Raw genomic sequence first — 25,074 nt, 5'->3', positions numbered from 1 at the left:
GAGCAGACTACCAAAAAACTTTAAATAGAAGAATCTCCATTTAAGTAGCACAGCCAATGTTTAAAGCTAAGGAACTAATTCTCAACCACGAAACAACTGCACAGAAAAAGCAACTGACAAATTAATTATTTGCGTACGAGATAAAGTGACCCGTTTTGTTCTATCAAAAATTGACAATTAACTTGTTAAATTACTTTCACAGAATGATCATGGTAAAGATAACCCAGAAGTAGTAGCTTATTTCTCAGAGCCGATCAGAAACAATTCCAACGTTGATCAACCGAGTTAACAAAACATCATTTTGATACAAACAGCATAAAGCTCATACTGTGATAACAACCACTCTGATAGAATACAACTTCATGATGATACTCGCTATACCAACAAGTATGAGGAAACCCATGCGCAATACCGGTAAAGTACTAGGCAATTACAAATTTAAAAAAAACTGAGATACAGCATACTACCAGAACACATAAATGTATAAGGACGACCCCCAGATTACAACAGTTTAAACCTTATATTCCACCACAACAAAACCATGCTACCTCTAGGCAAAATTGTATTGCTAGACTTATCTTTTATACTACTCGAAATGAATCATACAACTATTTTGGTTTATCCAGAATAGACCAAAATTACTGAATCAGCTGATTAATGCAATAGAAAGTACATAAAAGACAGTCAGATTGTTAATAGTGTAAATAATGTAGATAACGTCTTAAAACTGTCAAACTTTTAACTTTTAGCATTAAAAACAATTTAACATGTTGACCATTTTTTGCTGAATTAAACTACAAATCATTTTGATATATGCCTGATACAAGAGCTTGGCTATTCAACTGCCAATTTAACTTACTAAAGGAATTAAATGAAAACCTTATTGGTATAGGTAAATCAGTAGATGAAAGAGATCCACTGCCTCCATCACATACCGTATGCCGAAGGGAGGTGGAGGGGGTTGTAGTACTCTTGAAAAAAGAACTGAATCATCCTTTCACCTATTGGAAATGAAAGAATTCAATGTTTTGGAAAGAAAGGAATAACTAACAAATGACTCCTTGAATATATCTATTATATGTCGTATAGAAGCTTAATTTCAGGAATATATTGATATATTATATGAACAAATGCAATCTTTATTCGGGTAGATTTTGATGAAAACCTTCTAGTTACCTCAAGCAACAAAAGTAGCAAAGAAATTTATGAGTTTATGAATGAAAGTAAGTTGAAAACCGATAATATCAACGGCAGACCGGTCAATCCTTCAAATCCTATATTTTTAAATAGAAAGAAAACAACTTATGACCTTACAAAACTATACGCAGAGCCGAAAATGCCAAACTTCAGATAACAGAGAGACAAACAATCATTGATGCAAGAACAATGGATAGTCTTTTCCACCAGCTCATTAAATAAACAAAGATGGAAATCAAATCGATTCATTGATGAACTTCAAGTAGATGAAACCAGTCTGAGAGGTGGAAACACTGAAGGTTGAAAGACCCGTTTTGCTAAAGTTGGGAAAATAATCCGATCCTATCAAATTTCATCAAGTTATTACGATTTGGTTGACTCAGAATATCTTCAAATTATTTAAATATGTATAGATGTCTACAAGCATGAAGAAGTAGCTACAGATCATCGAGAAATCCCTACATAAGTTAAATAGAAACAAACCAGCTGACATTTTTGGTAGTACTGCAGAACGCCTCCTAATCGGAGGGGGACAACTTGATTACACATTGCTTAAAATCACCAACGCATCATTTCAGCATTGTTGTTTATCAAACAACTCGAAAGCTGGTACTCTCACCAATCTTCAAAAAATAAAGAAAACATCTCAAATTCAGTTAGAAAATTGTAGAGGAATTACCATTACTCATTCGTTTAAAAAATAATAGAAACCATACTTAAATAAGGGACAAATCCAAACATATTGGAAGATCAAAACTCTCTCCAGTATGGTTTTATTGAAAACACTGCTCCACTCATAGCAGTCCTAATCATGGAGGTATTCAAAAGAGAAAGTAAGGATTTGAAGAAAAAAAACAATATACGGATTGATAGACGCAAAATCTGCTTTCCATGTAGTTCGTCAAACAAACCTAATCAGAAACTATATCATTTGGGTATTTCAGAACAATGCATTTTAATGATTGATAACCTGTATAGAGTCTCAGAGAATAATATGATACATTTATAAAAGGAAAGGATTTATATATGATGCATTCGACATTGAGCAAGGCGTGGGATAAGTGCTGATTTGTACAAAGTTTATAGAATTAATTTCGTAGAATCTAAACTTGGTGCCTATGGTGGAAAGACCGAGCTTTTCTCCTGTTTAGCAGCGAGTACAAATAAATTTTATATTTCTGACAATGTACATATATTGTGTTTATCCTGAAATTACTTCCAACACTTGAATTAAGTTATTAAAATCTAAATCATTGTCTCAGATTTCACAAAAAAAACGACAAAATGGAAACGCGGACCGCGAAGAGGACCCAAAAGGAACTGGTTTGGAAACAGAAATATTCATATTACCGCTTGCTCAACATGAAAGTGGGGTAACAGGATACTTAATGTGTACAAGTACAAATAAAGCAAAAAAAAATATTTGCATATACCTGTTATTTGTACATTATAGCTTGTTGTTCGGTGTGAGCCAAGGCTCCGTGTTGAAGGCCGTACATTGACCTATAATGATTTACTTTTATGAATTGTTATTTGGATGGAGAGTTGTCTCATTGGCACTCACACCACATCTTTCTATATCTAATTAGCAGGCTAATTGCAGGATAAATCATCAAGCGCCAGGCCCTATTCAATGACATAATATACAATTTACGTGTGATAGCGGTAACAAGTGAGGAAAAATATATTCCCGATCTTCAATTTTGAAGAATTATAAGGATTAAATGCAATTTTAAAGGAATTTATTGGTGTTAAACTGCACCAAGTCACTCACAAACATATCATAAAAGTCCTTAGGAGTTTTTTGTTTGTGAGTGAATTGGTCGAGTTTATACACCAATAAAAACTTTAAAAAGGCGTTTAATCCTATAATAGAAGTGGGGCGAAAGATAATGCTTCAAGGGTTGTCCTCTTACCAGGGAGGGATATCCGCAAGAATTGATTGGAAATAAGATCATTATTTCTAAGTTTCTGTCCCCTTACCCCTTTATACCCAATATTATTGCGGGAAATTCAATATTTAAACTAACAGAATAGGATTGAACAGATCAATATCAAGAAAAGAATTTATCAGATTATTGATTCAATTGTTAGCCAGGCATGCCAGGGAAGCAGACATTCCAGTTTAGAATCAAGGTTTGTATTGCTATTCGATTTATACATGTAAGTGTGTGTGGTGTTGCCTGGATTTCGAAATTATTCAATCTTGTAACTTGTTGAGTATTTTAAAATCTTCAATTGACTATTCCAGTTAGTGATTATTGTTGTTGTTGTTTTTGATTTTGGTAGGCGGTTTACTTATGTAGTAATTGCGCCTTAAATTCATATAACATAAATATTATGTATATATACTTTTAGTTTTTTAATTTATTTTTAGTATTACAATGTACGTTTTGGTGAGTTACGGAGTAATTATATGAAACTTTTGACAAACATGGTTGACTGAGTTACTAAGAAGTATTTATATGTAGAGAGAAAAAAAACACATAACAGAAGTTAGTGATTATTATAAAATAGACTCTCAGATTCTTCCCATTGAGTGATTCATACAGGTAACTGTAAGGTTATGATCCCCTTTAACATTTATTTATACTGAGTCAGTGAGTGGAGCACCTGTATTCGTCCCATGTACATGTACCTACAATTTCACCTATGACAGTGAATCTCAATTCAAACTTTAGTAACTTATGCATTTTACCAAAGGCAGAAGTCAAATTGGCATTTGTAGACTATGTGACCCTACATCCTGTTTTACAATAAAATGTCATAAGATCAGGAATGAAGCTTGAATTATACACACTAGGAATTATCGGTAATTTGGGGACTTTGTGAATTCAGTGAAGAGAATGGCAAATAATATTTGTAACTTAATATGAGGCAGGCATTACCTGTGAAAGGGGACGAAGTCTGTATAATTAATTTTTTTAAAGTTCTAAATCTGTTAAAAAAGAAACGGAAATACCATAACGTTTCCGATTTTGGTTCTGTTGTTAGGGATTTTAGTTGTGACGTTATTTTAGTTATGACCTCATATTCAATGTAAACAAAGAAACGCTATCATCAGGTAATGTTTTTTCATATAAAAAAATAATTAGAAAGTAAATTGTTATTGTGTTCCTTCCTATATTTTACTGGACTGCTAAAATGTATATTCTGCTCAAAGTCTCATGACAAAGGAGACCTGAAGAAGGAAGTACATTTCTGCGCAAATAAGGGAATTTAAAAAAGTGACCAAAAAAATGTTTGAACGATTTTGAGTTCATGTGTACAATGAAAATTTCGGGAAATTTTCCCGATTTTTTTTTTTTTTTTTTTTTTGATTTTTCTACTATTATAGGGGACTTTGTCCCCTTATAATTATTAGATAATAATACAATACAAACATTGTAAATTCAACAAAATCTTGACTAAGGAATGAAACACAGCAAATCTGATTGAATACAATAATTTTAATAAAAAGGTAACTTGTATTAGGCCTTTTTACTGTCAAATTTGTTTGGAATTTTCTGCCTTTAGGGATAATTGAGTATATTAAACTGAAATTCTTCTTATTGTGTAAATAAATCAAAAGTTGGAAAAAAGTTTATTTTAGTGTATTCATGGTATTTGTCAATTGTAAAATTTAATGGCTTTACGGTCTGAATGTTGTAAATGAACATGTACACTCAGTCTGTAAGGGAATAAAGGAACATGACAGCCACACTTGTCAAAATTTCAAGGTGCACTGATGTACAGTAATTAAAAAAAAAATATTAGTAATAACTTATCAATCAGTGATCAGGCACAAAATGTACATGTAAGTACAAAACTGTTTGCTAAAATTACAGCTGTAATGGAGGGGGTCGGTGACGACACCTCCTGGGATGTGTAGTGGCCAGTACTTTGCCCCTATTCGACCATCGGGATACCTGATATCAGATTATGGCTGAACAACAGACAATTAATCAAATGAACCTATATTTTATTCACAAATGTACCATAATTGCATTAAACAAAGTCAGATAATCAAGAGTTAGAAAACTTTCTTAACTGAAGTTCAAAAATAGAGTAATTTCAAATGTAAAATGAAAATAAAGTGTTCCCAGAGTTAGTCTTAAATAAAGTAAAATAGCTTCGTGTTGCGTATTAAAAGTAATAAAAATTGCACCCTAAACGGGTGAATAACTCTGGCGAACTGCAACGAAGTGGTGGCTAACTCTATGCTCAAGTGCATGTGGTACTGTTTTAGTTTCGGAGAGCCTGAAGTGGAATTATACATTCCAGCAGGTGTTTGGAGGCCTGTGCAAGGCCCACTCTGACTGAATATCAAACAAATTCCTAAACTTGTAATTAAACAGGACAATTTTAACATAAAAGGTACTGAAGAAAAGTTAAATAAATGAATATTCTTAAAAAATTATAAAAACATCAAAGTTAAATACTAAAACAGTACAATTAACAATCCTTACTTTTATCTTACTATGTTTGAATCAAATTAAACTTAAAATCAACATTTAAATACTAAATAATTAATCTGTCCAATTTAAAGGGAATTAACCAAGGCACATCAAGGCACATCTAATACACAGCAATAAACAAAAATAGTTGTATTGTTATTTTCCCTTGGATCATTGATCAAAGTAAAGTTTTTTGGTGACAGATAAAGTCTGTATCCGTGATACCATACATTTTGTAATGAAGCAATATGACTGTTATATATGATATATAACTAAATGTAATGTATGGAAAGATTGTGTACATGTCTAACTCACAGGTATCACCTGACCTTGACCTCATTTTCATTGTTCTCTGGTCATTGACAAGATTTTGTGGTGGGGTATTTTTCTAAGTAAATATGAGCAATCTAGATAGTTGTATTTGGTACATGTATATATGGCATGATTATAAGGTATTCATATCTGTCTAGCAAGTTTCATCTGACCTTGAACTTTTTTCAGGTTTCATTGAACCATGCTATTTAATTGTAGTTTAATGTATTTCTTAGACACTAGAAAATGTATATGGCCACTTTATGTGTTGTATTGAATTATTGTTAACTGTACATGTCTGTCTTGCATGCAGTTTTCATTGACCTGGACCTCATTTTCATGGTTCATTGGTCAATGTTTTATTGTTAAATCATTGTATCAATTCCTATAAGTATAATCAATAGGTCAACTACATTTGTTTGTATGTTTGGAGTAAGAAGATTGTAAAGTGTTTATGTCTGTCTGACATGTTTGATCTGTCCTTGACTTTATATATAAATGGTTGAAGTGAAGAATTCAATTATGATTTTTTAAATATATAACACAACTCATATATTTTTTGTGTAAAACATAAGCTATACCATATTTTTATGTAGGACTCAAAAGTGTGATTGAGATGCTAAAGCGCAATGGTCAAGATTAAATGTAATGGTTCACACTAAAGTGTGATGGAATGTGCTATTCATTTAAACACCCTAAAATGTTGGGTTTTTTTCTGCAAAAGTATCGATGTACAAATAACGTACATGTAAGCAATGTTAGACAGCATTATGACTAGGATGTTTGTCCAAATTAAGGGTTTTTATTTCACAAGAAAAGAAAGAAGAGAGAAACAATTTATCACACTTTGGGATATTTTCGTCATTACTGCAGGAATATGTTGACTTAATTTCTATATAAATTACAAAGAGACATTCAATTAAAATTACTTGGTGCAGAAAAGTCTTTTTTTTTTCTTACTTCTTGAATAATTCTTTGAATAAAATCAGTATGGGTTGTTATTTCTTTTAAAAAATGATTATACATGTATATCAACCAGACAGCAACCGGACAAACAGATGTGCAGTAGCATAATATGATTTTCAATAAGACTCTCTTGCCAAGCCCGTATGTCATTAATGTGTGCATTTCCATCCTCAATTTTAACTTCAGGTTATGGTTATACAATGTAGTATGACCTTGAACTTGAAGCATTGGCTTTCACCACATAGTACTCCATTAAGACCATAGGACCTCAAAACAACCAGTGTAAAACAACAACCTAAATATATACATGAAAACAATAAACAAACAGCAGATATATGAAATATAAACCAACAAAGTCCAGATTAACAATCTATTACAATGTAGATATATATCCATTACACTTTTTGACAACTATCTTACTTTGACTAAGAAGATGTACTATGAACTATCTATCCAACCCCTAATGTTGTTTGTGAATGCAACTAATAATCTTATCTAATAAAGTCTTGGCCCATAACAAATAATCAGCTATTTTTGGCTATATTATTAATGACCCAGTGTAAAACAATACAAAAGAGAAAGACTACTGATTGATATATCAATAAAACAAAAATCATTGTCTGATCCACATTATTGTTACATCATTGGACTTTATCCTGTCATACGTTGCACATTGACTTTGTCATACCATCACACATTAGTGTATTATCTGATCGTACTTTTACATGTATGTCTGACAAAATTGCACTTTATCGTATATTAAAAAGAAGATGTAGTATGATTGCCAATGAGACAACTCTCCACAAGAGATCAAATGACACTGAAATTAACAACTATAGGTCACCATACAGCTTTCAACAAATAACAAAGCCCATACCGCAAAGGCCCTGAAATGACAAATGTAAACCAATTCAAACGAGAAAACTAACAGACTCATTTACGTACAAAAAGTTATGTAGGCCATTTCACTTTATTGTGACCAGCACACTTTAGAATACCATTTCACTTTTGAGTCCTACATACCTGGTATACATGGTATATATGTTAAGACAAGAGTGCACACACTTATATTTTTAGCCTGCTTAACTTATTAGGATTTGTTCACTTTTCTATGGAAAATTAAACATTTAGAATTTGTTCTGATTAATTTTTTTCTTATATCTTTCTGAGATTCCAACATCATTTTCATGTTGTTTTTTTGTTTCGTAACATGCTGATTAGATATATTGCACATGATAAGGCACAGTAGCACTTATTCCTACCCTGTTTGACGAAATACTTTTCTTTACAAAAGTTATCTCCCTGAACACTGTTTTTCCTTTTATTTCCATAATAGAAACCGACAAATTGATTTTTCCAAATTGCTTGTTATATCAACTTGGTGTTCTGTTCTCAGGTCCAAGTGGGTTTCATCGAAGTCTTGAATTCTTTGGTTCTTTATTAATATGGTAAATCTGTCTTTTATATTTTTTATATTGGACTTTAATAATATCCTGTTTTCAAATTGTTCAACATTGTGGTTCAATGGGTCCATTGATGTCATCAAAAATTCAAATCTTTGTTCTTTGATCTGATGAAAAAGATGTCTGATTTTGGACTGAGTTTTCTAGTTGGTCCAAATCAGAATCCAAATTAAGTTTTTGTTAGATCTCAACAAAGATTTAATAAGTATTCTGTGAGTATTTCATGGCAATACAGTCCCTACCTGTTAAAGATTCATTTTATTGGAACAAAATTCTAACTTGATCTGTAATGTCTCATGGTGTAAACTATCAAGTTAATATCTTCAAGTACGATGAAAAAAAGTCCAAGGACCATAACCCTTCAAAAAATACTCAGACCATAACAAAATTTAAACTTTATCTGTAACTTGTAATGATAAAACATTACAACAAATAACAAACCAATATATATCATCAAGCATGACAAAAAAGGTGTGGAAAACTGATTATTTGAGTGAATTTTCTAAGTCCAAGGACCATAACTCTGCAAAAAATCCTCAGACCAAAACAAAATTTAAACTTGAACTGTAGCTTGTCATGATAAAACAATACAACAAATATCAAATCAACATCTTAAAGCAAAGTGTGGAAAACTGATTTGCCAGACTGACAGATGCCAGGACAGACAGACAGACAGAGTGCAAACCTAAAGTCCATTTTGACTTCGTCGGTAGGAGACAAATAAAAAGGGTTATTTGATATACTGAATTTAACATTGCTAACCTTGCATTAAAATTTCATATTTGTTAGGAAACTCCAACTCCTCCTTATTTACCTGTAACTCTGTTTGAATATAATATAATTTGACTCCTTTAAGTGTTTAATGACTCCTGTAATTGTATGTTTTCTTTGTTATTTACTCATTATAAAATCGTGCAACGGAGTTAACGGAGATATATTTTATATATAAACAAGAACATTGATAATATTAATGAGATGATAACCATTAATAAAATGCTGTAACATGATACAAATGGATTATTAAAGGATTCAGTTGAGTTTGTGTTTTATTCTAATGTTAGTGTAACGAATACTTTACAACAATATTTAAAGCCCTATTATCAAATTGGTCCATATTGAGGTCAAAAGAGTACAATTTCAAATTGTTACCTTCTCAGACCACATTTTTTTTTTTTAATTAATTACCCTTTGATTACATTCAAAAAAATTCTCACCTTCACAGCACATAAAACCTGGGTTCCTGTCAACTCCAGCTCAACTCTTGTTCATAAATAAAACAAAACTCCAGTTAATACTTTTAGCAACAGTTTTTAATTGTTTTATATATAAATGTAAATGTTATATGGAATGTTTTAACAGCCTGAAGAGTTCACCGAATATAAATGTCGGCGTTCCTGGTAACCTGTCCTTACACCTTTACTCTACATATGCCATCATAGTACTTACTAAAACCACTACATGAATATCCGTCTTTAGATTTTATACTGGTGCAGGTGCATGAAGTTTAAAGCAATGAAACATAATATTATGCATAATTTAAAGAATTTGTTTCTTAGTCACATCAATTTACCATCCTGAGACTGTCACTTCATATAACTTGGCATCCTTGGATGTGCTAGTACATCCTATGTAGAGGTGTCCTGTTGGAGAGAAAGCAAGAGACAATGGATACATTATGTTTATGTCACTTGTTTTATACCATGTCATCAGTAGGCCAGCATTGTTCAGGATATGAAGGGTATTAGTTCTGACATCAGCTACAATAACATTGTCTCTAGGTGTTGTCACTATGTCTGTTGGATGGAATGGTCTGTCCCTGTTGATCTCTGTATCTCCTGTATAGATATTGATGATATCACCACCCCGTCCTAACACTTCTACTCTATATCTGCCATAACTTGTTATATCCACCACATAAATATTCCCATTACTGGTACTGGTTATACTGCAGGGAACAGTGAATATAGGTTGTTTATGTTGATCATGTTCATACACTCTCTCATGGTCTCCATTCTGATTCATCAGTATTACAACTGTTCTTCCTGGTTCAGGGTAGTCTTTATTAATACATCCTACTAGAACTTTATTGTCACTGGTGATATGGACTGCTGCAGAATGGAATGGTGACACATTATATACTGAGTCTGTCAGTGTACCTGTATTACTGATTTGTTTAAGTCTTGATTCCAGTGCGGATATAAGTAGATTATTTGTTTGAGTAATAGCCATAGCATAGACGGGGATATTAAAGCTAGATAGTATGTTCAGTTTGGTTCCTTCAGGTTTTACTCTCTGTAATACTTTATCTTTGTTATCACTTATCCATAGTGAATCATCATCACAATAAGACATATAATCTACTCCAGACACTTCAGTAGAATATTGTTTATTAATGTTTAGTTCTACAACTATTGGTTGTCCCACATCTTTGATGTTTACTATCTTATGATCTTTGGCATTTTGGAATTCTGGATGTACTTTTTCTTTACAGTGATTGCACAGTATTTTACAACAATCAATACACTTCCATTTGATTGGTTGGTCAGTCTCACATAGTCCACATTTAGCTGGGGCTTGACTTCTTATAACAGACTGAGAGAACGCCATTTTAGATGAATAGATATGACAGATTTTATTTCTGGTTAAATTTATATCTATAAATGGTATATATATATATGTTACAGGCATTTTCTAAATTTAGGCATTTTGTAAAATGACTGAATTTTTAGGCATTTTGTAAAATGCCTAAAGTTGACAGGCATTTAACAAAATGCCTAAAAAAACCTAGTCATTTTGTAAAATGCCTGAAATTTTTAATGAAAATTTCACAAATTGCCTGGTCTGTTTCAAGCAAACTTGTGTAAATATAAAATACATGAAATAGACGATCAAAATCTATTGTTAAGCTACAAAAAAGGGTTATTATGGCAGAACAAATATTTAAAAAAACAATTAACAGAAAAGTGTTATATGGAATAGAGAAAAATATAAAACTATTTTGAACAAAATTAAGATTGGAATAATAGGACATTCTTCGGATTATCATCATATGCAAAGGTAGGTACATTTCTTCTGTTGAGCTATAAGTTATTTTAAAGTTTTCATAACAAACAGTAATAAGAAAATCTATAGGCTCCTAGGGGCCTGAATTGCTCAGCTGGCAAAATATTGAAAATAAAAATATGATGCACTCAAGGTATATTTTAACAATTGGTCAAATAAAAAAAAGGACATTATCAAATAAGAAACTTTTATTTGGAATGAGAGTGGAGTTAAAGCGTACTTGGAAAACCATGCAGACTGTGGTTACTTACTAGGCGTATCATCTTAAACCGTATTTTCTTACCCCTGTTAGAAATCCCCAGTCAGACGGCGAGCTAGCCTAAAACACTTCACTTCAAATGAGCAATCGATATGACATCCAATGAAAAGTAACGTTTCATCTTATCATACTTTCGAATATCAAGTTTTTGACTTGTGCACAGTACATACATGAGCTGTATTCAAAAGGAAACATGTCTGAAACTATTACTTGTCATCTGTGTTCAAATGAAGACATCAGAAATGAAAGAAGGCATGCATCAGACTCCATGACAAAACAAGCTGTCAGGATGAGAAATCTATCGGAAAGAGTTTTGACAGAGGTGTTGGAGCGAATGTGTTAGTTGCAATTCCCTATGTGGATCGAGGGAAAGGAGACCCGCGTAACCTTTTAGCTGTTGTCACTGGAAAGAAAGAGCATGGTTATCAACTGGGAATTAAAGATGGAAAACTACGTGGACTTTACACCAATATCAGTTTGAACTGTCTTACAGTAATTTTATTGCTATTCAATCTGTAAATTATGATAATGAAATATCCTTTAGAAAAGCTGTCAGTAAAGTTTCTTTGTGTGATGATCAGAGTTACACAAAATGTGGCTATAGTGCTAGTGGTAAGACTAGATGTAACACTAAACGTTGTCTTTTCAAAAAGTCAGGACAAATGTGTAACAGTCGCTGTCATCCAAACATTACATGTAGCAACAAATAATTGTCATCTTCAGTGTTATTGTGAATGATTTAATTACAATCATAAAACTGTAACTGTTTAAGTTGCATGCTACGTTTAATGATAGAATAAAATTATCTATTTGATATTTCCAGTCGTTAAATTTTGAGTACATTCCATTCAGTTTTAGTCTTTTAGGCATTTTGTAAAATGCCTTACAATTTTTTTAGGCATTTTATAAAATGCCTGAAAAAAATAGTCAATTTGTAAAATGCCTAAATCTTGCAGGCATTTTAGAAAATGCCTAAAACTTTCAGTCATTTTACAAAATGCCTAAATTTAGAAAATGCCTGTAACATATATATATACAATGTATATAGTACCTTGATAAGGTACCCTGTATGTAGTTTGGTTGATCATGGGTTGTAAGTCAAGGTGGTTAAATACACAGATAAATACAGAATACTAAGATAACGATAATTTCAGTTGATTAAAAGAACTTGATAAAGGCTTCATTATACAAATACAAGTTGAATTATTAAATTTTTTTATCTAGGGAACTTTAAAATTCATGTTTTTTTTAAATAAAAATGAATAAAAAAAATATTCAAAATTACAAAAGCTGATTAAACATGTTAAACATGTTGAACTATAATAATATACATTAGTACAAAACAGTAAGCAGTAATATTATATTTAATACAGTGATGGATTTTCCACTGTAAATTTTATAAAAACCATGTGTACTCACAATACATGTAGCTGATGTGTAGACTTATATATTAGGGAAAGGACAGGAAGGGGAGATGATACTGCAACCACTTTTTTTCTGAAATTGTGATGAATATATGGAACAACATAAAATTCAGAAAAAAACATGCTGTTCACAATTCCAAGATAACAGTATTATAACATTTTTAGCTCACCTGGCCTAAAAGGCCAAGTGAGCTTTTCTCATCACTTGGCGTCCGGCGTCGTCGTCCGGCGTCCATCGTCGTTAACTTTTACAAAAATCTTCTCCTCTGAAACTACTGGGCCAAATCAAACCAAACTTGGCCACAATCATCATTGGGGTATCTAGTTTAAAAAAATGTGTCTGGTGACCCGGCCAACCAACCAAGATGGCCGCCATGGCTAAAAATAGAACATAGTGGTAAAATGCAGTTTTTGGCTTATAACTCAAAAACAAAAGCATTTAGAGCAAATCTGACAAGGAGTATCATTGTTTATCAGGTCAAGATCTATCTGCCCTGAAATTTTCAGATGAATCGGACAACCTGTTGTTGGGTTGCTGTCCCTAAATTGACAATTTTATGGAAATTTTACTGTTTTTGGTTATTATCTTGAATATTATTATAGATAGAGATAAACTGTAAACAGCAATAATGTTAATAAGTAAGATTTACAAAAAGGTCAAACATGACCGAAATGGTCAGTTGACCCCTTTAGGAGTTATTGCCCTTTGTAGTCAATTTTTAACCATTTTTCGTAAATCTTAGTTATCTTTTACAAAAATCTTCTTCTCTGAAACTACTGGGCCAAATTAATCCAAACTTGGCCAAAATCATCATTGGGGTATCTAGTTTAAAAAAATGTGTGGCGTGACCCTGCCAACCAACCAAAATAGCCGCCATGGCTAAAAATAGAACATAGGGGTAAAATGTAGATTTTGGCTTATATCTCTGAAACCAAAGTATTTAGAGCAAATCTGACAAGGGATAAATTGTTTATCAGGTCAAGATCTGAAATTTTCAGACAAAACAGACACCCTGTTGTTGGGTTGCTGCCCCAGAATTAGTAATTTTAAGGAAATTTTGCAGTTTTTGGTTATTATCTTGAATATTATTATAGATAGAGATAAACTGTAAACAGCAATAATGTTCAGCAAAGTAAGATCTACAAATAAGTCAACATGACCAAAATTGTCAAGTTACCCCTTAAGGAGTTATTGCCCTTTATAGTCATTTTTGTAAATTTTTGTAAATTTGTAGAATATATTTTCCACTGTAATTACTGGGCCAAGTTCATTATAAATAGAGATAACTGTAGCAAGAAGAATGTCCAGTAAAGTAAGATCTACAAACACATCATGATCACCAAAACACAATTTTGTCATGAATTTATCTGTGTCCATTGTTTAATATGCACATAGACCAAGGTGAGCGACACAGGCTCTTGAGAGCCTCTAGTTTTATTAAGTAATCAATATTTAGATTTATCTTGTTGTTTTCTAATGTTTGAATTGATTTATTTTTAGGCCTTTTAAAGCTAACTATGAGGTAGATGCTTTGCTTATTGTTGGGGTATGGTGACCTACAGTGGAGAAACCTGGAACTTTTCATAAGTGGGGGTCCACTGACTGCCTTAGAGGGGGCCTGTTCTGGTCATGCTTCAGTGATTCCCTATATCATCAACCAATTTTTTCGCAGAAAAGGGGGGAGGAGCCCACATCCTAAATCCACCTCTGACCTATAGATTTTAACCTCTGTGTCATTTGTTTTTATGAAAGGAGTTGCCTTGTTGGCAATCACACCACAACTTATTTTTTATATCTTTTAAGTTCCTGGTTTTTTTTATGTAACTTTTTATATTAGACCACTGGAAAGCTCTTGCTCTGATTTCTGAAATGCAAACAAAGGAATTAAGGTTGGATGATATTGTAAAGATTAACAGATGTTTTATTGTCCTGTTGACCTTTTAGGTAGCAAATTCCAATTGAGAATACATGTATGTGAAACAACATGGCAGCTAGAAAAAAAGAATCTACAAGTGATGTAAAACAGCGTCCACCATTGGGTACACCAACTGTCATGTCAACACCCTCCCGTAGTGGTCTGTATCACCTAAGAGAAAGGTTGGAGCGACAGATAGAAAACAGCCAAGGAAAACTAGATAAACAGATCAGTCCAACACTAGAAAAACTTAAAATGACCCCAGGTAAGAGATTTATCACTTACATGCTGGAAACACAGACCCATCTGAAACATAGGTAGGGGAAGCATCCACACAAAACCTGAAAACACACCAGTCACAGACTCGAAAACCTGAAATTACAAAGGTGAGAGATAATCCGACCTTGTAAGAGAATTTTTTTATAAAAATTAAATCAACTGATGTTGATAAATTTCCTTTTTATACGACCGCAAAAATTTTAATTTTTCGTCGTATATTGCTATCACGTTGGCGTCGTCGTCCTGCGTCGTCTTGCGTCTTGCGTCGTCGTCGTCGTCCGAATACTTTTAGTTTTCGCACTCTAACTTTAGTAAAAGTGAATAGAAATCTATGAAATTTAAACACAAGGTTTATAACCACAAAAGGAAGGTTGGGATTGATTTTGGGAGTTTTAGTCCCAAAATTTTAGGAATTAGGGGCCAAAAAGGGCCCAAATAAGCATTTTCTTGGTTTTCGCACTATAACTTTAGTTTAAGTAAATAGAAATCTATGAAATTTTGACACAAGGTTTATGACCACAAAAGGAAGGTTGGGATTGATTTTGGGAGTTTTAGTTTAAACAGTTTAGGAATTAGGGGCCAAAAAAGGGCCCAAATAAGCATTATTCTTGGTTTTCGCACAATAACTTTAGTATAAGTAAATAGAAATCAATGAAATTTAAACACAAGGTTTATGACCACAAAAGGAAGGTTGGGATTGATTTTGGGAGTTGAGGTCTGAACAGTTTAGGAATTAGGGGCCAAAAAGGGGCCCAAGTAAGCATTATTCTTGGTTTTCGCACCATAACTTTAGTATAAGTAAATAGAAATCTTTGAAATTTAAACACAAGGTTTATGACCATAAAAGGAAGGTTGGGTTTGATTTTGGGAGTTTTGGTCCCAACAGGTTTTTAGGAATAAGGGGCCCAAAGGGTCCAAAATTGAACTTTGTTTGATTTCATCAAAAATTGAATAATTGGGGTTCTTTGATATGCCGGATCTAACTGTGTATGTAGATTCTTAATTTTTGGTCCCGTTTTCCAATTGGTCTACATTAAGGTCCAAAGGGTCCAAAATTAAACTTAGTTTGATTTTAACAAAAATTGAATCCTTGGGGTTCTTTGATATGCTGAATCTAAAAATGTACTTAGATTTTTGATTATTGGCCCAGTTTTCAAGTTGGTCCAAATCGGGGTCCAAAATTAAACTTTGTTTGATTTCATCAAAAATTGAATAATTGGGGTTCTTTGATATGCCAAATCTAACTGTGTATGTAGATTCTTAATTTTTAGTCCCGTTTTCAAATTGGTCTACATTAAATACCAAAGGGTCCAAAATTAAACTAAGTTTGATTTTAATAAAAATTGAATTCTTTGGCTTTTTTGATATGCTGAATTTAATCATGTACTTAGATTTTTGATTATGGGCCCAGTTTTCAAGTTGGTTCAAATCAGGATCCAAAATTATTATATTAAGTATTGTGCAATAGCAAGAAATTTTCAATTGCACAGTATTCAGCAATAGCAAGAAATCTTCAATTGCACAGTATTGTGCAATAGCAAAAAATGTTCAATTGCACAGTATTGTGCAATAGCAAGAAATCTTCAATTGCACAGTATTGTGCAATAGCAAATATTTTCAATTGCACAGTATTGCGCAATAGCAAGAAATATCTAATTGCACAATATTGTGCAATAGCAAGAAATTTTCAATTGATTGGAGTTATCTTTCTTTGTCCAGAATAGTAGTTGAATCAACTTAAATCATTGTTTTATACAATGCACAATGTATATTCACTTTTACTACCAACTGATAAATTAAAACACTCTTTACCATTCAGTGATAACAAGCACTTTTTGTTACATTTTAATATTTTAGGATGTATTTAAATGAGTAGTTATTGTTGCAAACTCCATTAGAAATTTGAATTGAGATCAGTTTTGAAAAAAGGGAAAGGGGGATGTGAAAAAAAATGGTGGGGGAGGGGTTTAATTTTTCTCATTTCAGATTTCATAAATAAAAAGAAAATTTCTTCAAACATTTTTTTGAGAGGATTAATATTCAACAGCATAGTGATTGCTCAAAGACAAAAAAATTATTTTAAGTTCATTAGACCACATTCATTCTGTGTCCAAAACCTATGCTGTGTCAACTATTTAATCACAATCCAAATTTAGAGCTGAATCCAGCTTGAATGTTGTGTCCATACTTGCCCCAACCGTTCAGGGTTCAACCTATGCGGTCGTATAAAGCTGCGCCCTGCGGAGCATCTGGTTAGGACTGTTACGATGTCTTTACATGCAGGGTATGAAATTAGCAGGGCGCACAGGCCAATGGCCCCTAAAATTTGGTGTGGGCTACTAATATTTCTGCTTTTCTTAGATAGGACTATATATCTGGGCTACACAATTTCAGCTGTGGGCTACCTTTGCCAGAGTCTTAAGTTTTATCCCTGTCCTATGATGGTGAACTAGATGGTTTTGTTATGTCTGTATTAAACAGAGTTTAAGATTTCACCTAATGTACTCTATGTATAACTTAAGTCATGGATTTTGTCATCTATTTAGAACCATAACTAAAGTCTCTCATTGTCATTGATGCAAATATTTAGTTTGGCAGTTTGCCTGTTCCTGTCACATCAGAATTTGGATTCTATGACTAGAAAGGAGTGAATAGGAGAGTCTTCCCCTTTAATTCCTTTGATGGGTAGGAATGAATTGGTTTGTTTTTCAAATACAATAAAACCATGCTGTAACATTCAGAAATCATTGTGAACAAATTTGAAATGGGAAGCTCTTTGACTTTGAAAAGAACTTTGATTGCATAGATACGTCATGAAATGTTGTTTTCTATTTTAGGGCGTGTGTTAAAAGATAGGGAATTGTTGGCTAGCAAACATAGCAGTGTACGACAGAAAGCAGACAAGTTAAATGTTGGGGGAGGAGTGTGTTTGTGGCCTGGGATGGATGACATGAGATTGTCACGGCGAGAAATCATCGAAATTCTTATTGTATCTGTTTTCTTATTGGTAGCTGTTGTTATAGCCTTTAATAAACTTCATGGTATGAGTTCATTTATATATTTTGGTACTAGTTTTTATCAATGAAACATCAACAAAACAACAATAATCTTGCAGTCTTCAACAATAGACATGTGTCTTCACATTAGTCAAGCTCTAAATCGTCCCTATCCTATAAATAAGAAGCAATCAATAATATACCATCAATAATAAATTCTCCAAATTACAAAAGGTAGGAAGATATGACATTAGTCAACAAATGACAAGGCTAATATGTGGTGGGGATTAATAAGGATTGGAAATTGTATGGCCAATGTGTAGATGGAGGAAAATTTTGCAATTATCTTTTCATATATATTGAATATTAAAAATATGCATACCCTATAACAAATGACCTACACATGTATTAAAAGCTTTATTACACTACTTCTTGAAGAAGTTATAATATATTTGACAAATATCTGATGCATTAACCACTGTAATTTTATGCATATCAAAACATCTTACTTTTAATTCAACAGTTTTAGAAATTTTTGTTATAATAACATTGTTAATCAGAATTTCTCACCCTTATCATATATTATGAAGCCTTGAAAAAAGTAAAATCACAAAAATACTAAACTCATAGGAAAATTCAAAAAGGAAAGTTCCTTATCAAATGGCATAATTAAAGGTTCAAACACATAAAATGAATGGACAACAATTGTCATATTTCTGACTTGGTACAGGCATTTTCTAATGCAGAAAATGGTTTTAAATGTTGAAATACCAACTCATCCCTTCCTCGTAGTAGATAGTAAATCCCCCTTCCTGAGGAAAAATCCCCCAACAATTGCAAATAGATCAACATTGCATATTTATACATGTAAGATTTCTTTTAACTAATCATTTTCTTAACATGGGAATGTTTGTATTCACAGGATCAACAATTGAAGAATTGTATAAATATCACAATGTACTAAAAGATTTCCATGGCAACCATTACATATCAGTGAGTCAGTCATCTTTAGACAGTGGTTTACAAAGATGGCACAAAGAATATAGAAAACTTATTGTAAGTAATTAAATGAAGAATGTGGCATCAATTTCATGGTTCATTTTCTTTTACAATATAAGGTATTTTTTTATGTGAATCTTATATGAGGGTGGTAAAGGGTTATTTTCGTACAATGTTTTCAGCCTTTTTATTTCACATGTTTTCGTGTTTTGGTGTTTTATTTATCGTTTTCTCGTGTTTGGTTCCATGTGCGTGCTTCATTCTTCCCCTTATTTATTTTCCATGTTTCGTGTCGGTGTGCTTAATTTCTCATGCTTACATTATTCCACATTTGATTAAAAAGTAAATTGGAACTAATTTAAAGTCAGTGTGTTTTCTGAAACTTGTGTAATCTTATAGAAATTGATGTATATTGTAACCATTCTACTTTCTATTGATTATGTATGCTGTGTAATAAAGTCCATCTTCATGTCCATTGATAATGGCTACATGATCTCCAAGAACGGCTGAGTAATAACTTCTAGTACTTTTTTCCTTAATATTTACAATTTTATTTCTCATGCTTTGATTTTCCCGATTTTTATTTTTCCTGCTACGTTTTTGTGATTTTTTTTTTAAGTGTTTCCGTGTTCAGTACCCCCTTTATCACCCTCTTATATGATATCTCTTCTAAAATTAACCACAATATTCATCAATATATATGAAATACCCCAAAGGTATGATTTCATGGGTCATTGATCATGGTTAAAATTTAGGTTGAATATATGATGTTAGTACTTACCCACAGTATTACAGGATACACTTTTAGAATTTGATAATTTCAAGGCCTTTGTGGCCGCCCAGTTGTAGAGATTTTATGTACATTAAGATTTGGAGAAATCAGTGACTATCTATGAAATAGACCTTCATGATTTCTAATAAGCCCAATAAAAAAATACATTATAGTTAATAAGACAAATTGGTGGGGTCAATTGTTTTCCAAACAAAGAACATTCATAATGAGCTGGGTTGTGGAAGTGTTTATGATGGTGAAAACATGTCTCCTGTGCATGTTTTTATGTGCAACCATTGTTCAAACAGGGTCCTAGTCTGCTTCTTTTGTTTTACATAAGGAAAAAATTGTGTATTTTCAGAACTTTATATCTTTTTGGGAATAAAGGTTCTAGGACCATTTGAGGAATTGCATAAATGTTTTAATGGGTATAGATTCCAATTTGTTTTGTTGGGGTTTTTTTTTTGGGGGGGGGGGTTGCAATTTTTTGTCAATTGTTGTTTTTAGAGGAGTAGTTTAATTTTTTAAATTGTATAATTACATAACTTGTTTTACATATAGTATAATGAAACTTGTTACATTGTTAGATTGTTATTTTCAGCTGTGAATGTTCTGTTGTTTTGTTATTTTGCAGAGTGATTGCCCTTTGAGTATTGAAATTTATGTTCTTTTTAAACCATATTTAGCTTTTCAAAACATCACATAAAAAATAAAGAGGAGATGTTAAATTATTAATTCCATTCCATTACAGCAACAGATTCACTCGTCTTTTGACATGAGTCGTGTTCCACTGATGTATGTGATGTATATGTTGGTTTATTGTGGAGGGATGGGATTTCTTATCTACTTTCTGGTAGACAATATGTTTGCCAAAAGTAAATTGTCACCTAACAGAATTAAACAATGGTAAGTTTAGTATATTATCTGAAAAAGGAGTTATATTGCTATCACCTTGTATGTTAATAATAGCCCTGCTTTAAAAAAGTGGGGGTATACTGTTTCACCTCTGTCTATCCATCAGTCCATTTGTCAGTCCATCCATCCTTCAGTCTGTCTGTCTCATGAATATTTTTTTGGCACTTTTCTCAGGAACGACAATACAGGAATTTCTGAAATTTGGTTTCAGGGTTGATATAAATCAGCTTTACCGTGTGGTGCATTTTCAAATTCATCACTCAACAACTTCCTGTTTACTGATACTTGGATTTTTTTTTCATCATGTTGAATGAAAACAAACATGTATTTCATCACAGTTTTCTCAAAAAGTACTGACAAGAATAAATAGTCAGTAGCTTGACAGTGATGTGTTACAACATCTTAACACTCCTTGAATCCATCCGACACCTACTACCAGTTTACCTTATTTAGCCAACTGTTGCTGAATGACACTCTGTGAATGCAACTCTTATGACACCATAATTATGTTAAAAAAAATAGTATACTTTTTCAGATTTATTGTCCTTGTGTTTAATCATTGTCAATTCAGAATACTATAGCAACAATTTTTTTTATTATTTTGTGAGTTCAGCTTTTGAATTTTTGAATTTTTTTACTGGTAGAAAAAAGGGGTACCCACAAAAATTATGAATCAACAGTACTTCATATCTATTTGTATTTATATTTTATTTGTTTAATCTTAGGGTCAGTATATTAGTCGTAATCAGCACATGGACTGGAGCCCTGTTTTATTTTTTGATGGTAGCCTACCTTGTAGAATCAGCAATAGAAAGTAATGTTACCAGACTAGTATATGTTTTAGTAAGTATATCATCTTAGTAAGTTTTTAGGTCCATACATTAATATCTTAAGTATTTTAAAACAATTTGATGAATTAAACCTACTCTTTGTTATGATTTCTATGGAATTGATCTAATTTAATCTACTAAAAAAATCTTTGATTATTTCTAAATAAAGTTTTATGATACTAAGAGGCATTTTTAATCAAAATCTAATACAACGGAGTACAAAATAATTAAAAATATGGAAATATGGTACGATTGAGAATGATACAACTATTAACCAGAGTTGAAATGACAAAAATGATAAGAAATTATGGTTCATGGTACATCCTTCAACAAGGAATGAAGCCACACTATAGAGTCTGATATGAAAGGCCCCAAAGGCAAAGTAACACTATTTCCAAGAAAAAAAACCACTTTAAAAAAACAACATAATTCCAAAAATATATAATGAGAAACCCAGGATTTAGAAATAAACCTTGAATTATATTAACCTGATTTGAACTTGTGTTCTCAGGAAGGGTAAGTAGTTCCAATTCCTCTAGTTGCTATTGACATGTCGCTCAAAACTACTGACAAGTTGCTATTAGTGATAAATCATAAAGGAGAACATGATTATTACTTCCAAGACGTATCCATGGTTATCTGTTACATGGTTTTTATAACAGTCAACAAACTTATGATTTCTTCAGTCAAACTTTCTAAAATATATTTGAATTTGACCATAAAAAGCATTGTTTCAGTAGCTCTTTTGATAGCAGAAATCATCTAAACAGAAAATAGTACCCTAGCTCTAAATGATCACCATATTACTTTGTAAGTCTACACATTGTTGATGGAAAACATATTTTACAGGGTGAAGCATTGGAACAGAATGCAGATATAACAAAGTTATCTAATATGATTAGTTACTGGAGGACAGTACCACAGACAGGGACACTGACATTACTTGGACTGGTAACCATCAGAGATGTCATGCACTATATTCAATATTATTTTATACCCATTATGACAATACTGATAACACCAATTGTCAAACTTGTTATATCTTTGTATTCTGTTTATACATTTTCTAGTGAGCAGTATAACAGACAGGGACACTGACATATTTGGACCGGTACCCATTCATAATCTCTAACAATAAATAAGGTCTATTTTTTTAAATTTATATGGGGTTCTCAAAATGTGTGTGAAGCACATATGTTATTATATTGAGCAGGAAATACTTACTGTTCTGGACCTCCTGAGATCATCTTGGGGTTCATGTTGTCAAACCAAGTTATACTTGTAATGTTTTGTTATTGTTGGTTGTCTTTTAGTTGTGATTATATTTAAATTTCGATTGCTTTTGGTTTGATCTTCACACTTTCTAGAACTTTTAAAAATATATAATTTATCAAAAAGCATAAGTAAAAGTAGGTAATCTGTCAGAAATAGATTTTATCTTATAATTTGATGCAATATGATTTAGATTTTTTTGTGTTTTTCACATAGGTTTGAAATCCAAATTTGGCTATCTTGAGTGTATAAATATACTATTAACAACATGGTGTGGTAGAATCTTTACTTATCAGCTCTTGTTTTTATATGTGTTCAAAGTTATTATTGTTTTATATATGTTTAGAAATATATATGTTCAAATTCTATAGACCCACTATCTTTTGTAATATTTTTAACTATTTAATAAAAGTAATGCATTTTTAGTTTTGTGTTTTTGTAAATCTTTTGGATACTTTTGAAGAATATGTATTACTCCCCTGAATCTATACTCAATGTGAACAATTTCCAACCCTATAAACAGTCTGGGTGGAAAAATAAAACTGATATACCCAAATTTAAAAACTGTTGAAGACTGAAATAAAATGCATAACTCTCAAACAACAATAAACAAAGCATAAAAATGAAAACTAAAGACTGAGCAACACAACCCCTACAAAACCAGGGAGAATCTGAGGTGATCTTGAAGGGTAGGCGAATCCAGCTCAACATGAAGCACCCATCGTGTTACTGATATAAGTACAAATCCGCTGACAAGTCTAAATCTATATTCTCATTTCAAGAGATTTGGTGGAGCGGATTTGAGTATACCCTTTGTCTTCTGTGAAACAGATATTCTTTAACAGTGAACCAACTTGGATTCTCAAATAACAAGAGGCATTTCACTCTGTCAAAATAGATCCAATGTACTAACTCAAGAAACAAATATAGTACGTTATGTGTCTCTGGTCTACAATCATTCATCCATAATGCCTGTTGAAAGTCAGGAATGCTTTCTATTCTTCAATAAAAATGTATGTACAAAGTCAGGAATATGACAGTTGCTTTCTATTCTTCAATTAAAAATGTATGTACAAAGTCAGGAATATGACAGTTGCTTTCTATTCTTCAATTAAAAATGTATGTACAAAGTCAGGAATATGACAGTTGCTTTCTATTCTTCAATTAAAAATGTATGTACAAAGTCAGGAATATGATAGTTGTTTTCCATTTGTTCCGTTGATTTATCTAATCTAACATTTGATTTTGTCAGAATTTTCTGGTCTTCCCCCTTTTTGAATATGTATATGATCGCCTTGGTGATTTATGCACAACAAGAGATGATTACCGTTTCATCATACTCTATTTGGAGTTTACTGATGAACTTATCATTTATACTCTACTGTTTTAGTTAATTCAAAAGTTTACAATATTGCTTGGGGATGTTTTTCGACATTTTATGTATATATTTGGGGTTTTTCATCATGCAATCATCAAACACTCTTTTTATGTTGCACGAATTTATGTTACATACCATTGAGTACCTGAAAATGCATTTGATAGACATAAGATGTGTATTTGATATTTATTTTTGTGTTTCCATTATCTTGATTTTTAAACAAACATTAGTTGCAGATCAATTTAGCCTGTTGCCTGTAAAGACGGATTTCAATTAAGTCAGATGAGTGGGAGAGCTGTGTTTACACTTACAAATTTGTCGATTTCTACTATAGGCTACAATTCCTTTTAGCTCACCTGACCCAAAGGGCCAAGTGAGCTTTTCTCATCACTTGGCGTCCAGCGTCCGGCGTCGTCCGTCATCGTCGTCGTCCGTCGTCAGTAACTTTTACAAAAATCTTCTACTCTGAAACTACTCGGCCAAATTTAACCAAACTTGGCCAAAATCATCATTGGGGTATCTAGTTTAAAAAATGTGTGGCGTGACCCGGTCAACCAACCAAGATGGCCGCCACGGCTAAAAATAGAACATAGGGGT

At 32.3% G+C, this 25,074-nt stretch overlaps 2 protein-coding genes across 2 annotated transcripts; one reads left to right on the top strand and one right to left on the bottom strand.

Annotated features, from left to right (window-relative positions):
- The first annotated feature begins 3,142 nt into the window (after positions 1-3,142).
- Positions 3,143-23,524, top strand: LOC143073443 (uncharacterized). Its single transcript, XM_076248994.1, has 7 exons — positions 3,143-3,333; positions 15,066-15,301; positions 18,153-18,356; positions 19,234-19,367; positions 20,834-20,988; positions 21,723-21,840; positions 22,677-23,524. Exons 2-7 carry the CDS (start codon positions 15,106-15,108, stop codon positions 22,923-22,925), a joined length of 1,056 nt encoding a protein of 351 aa, XP_076105109.1. The 5' UTR covers positions 3,143-3,333; positions 15,066-15,105; the 3' UTR covers positions 22,926-23,524.
- LOC143073787 (uncharacterized) lies at positions 9,132-10,981 on the bottom strand. The gene is made up of 2 exons (XM_076249544.1): positions 10,063-10,981; positions 9,132-9,196 (listed from the first exon to the last, which is right to left on the bottom strand). The coding sequence occupies exons 1-2, from the start codon at positions 10,979-10,981 to the stop codon at positions 9,132-9,134; spliced, it is 984 nt and encodes a 327-aa protein (XP_076105659.1).
- Positions 23,525-25,074: the final 1,550 nt, after the last annotated feature.

Source organism: Mytilus galloprovincialis, chromosome 4 (genome assembly GCF_965363235.1).
Source record: "Mytilus galloprovincialis chromosome 4, xbMytGall1.hap1.1, whole genome shotgun sequence".
Classification (NCBI taxonomy): Eukaryota; Metazoa; Mollusca; class Bivalvia; order Mytilida; family Mytilidae; genus Mytilus; species Mytilus galloprovincialis.
Note: the sequence above shows the minus strand (reverse complement) of the source record. Positions and strands in the feature narration are given on the sequence as shown.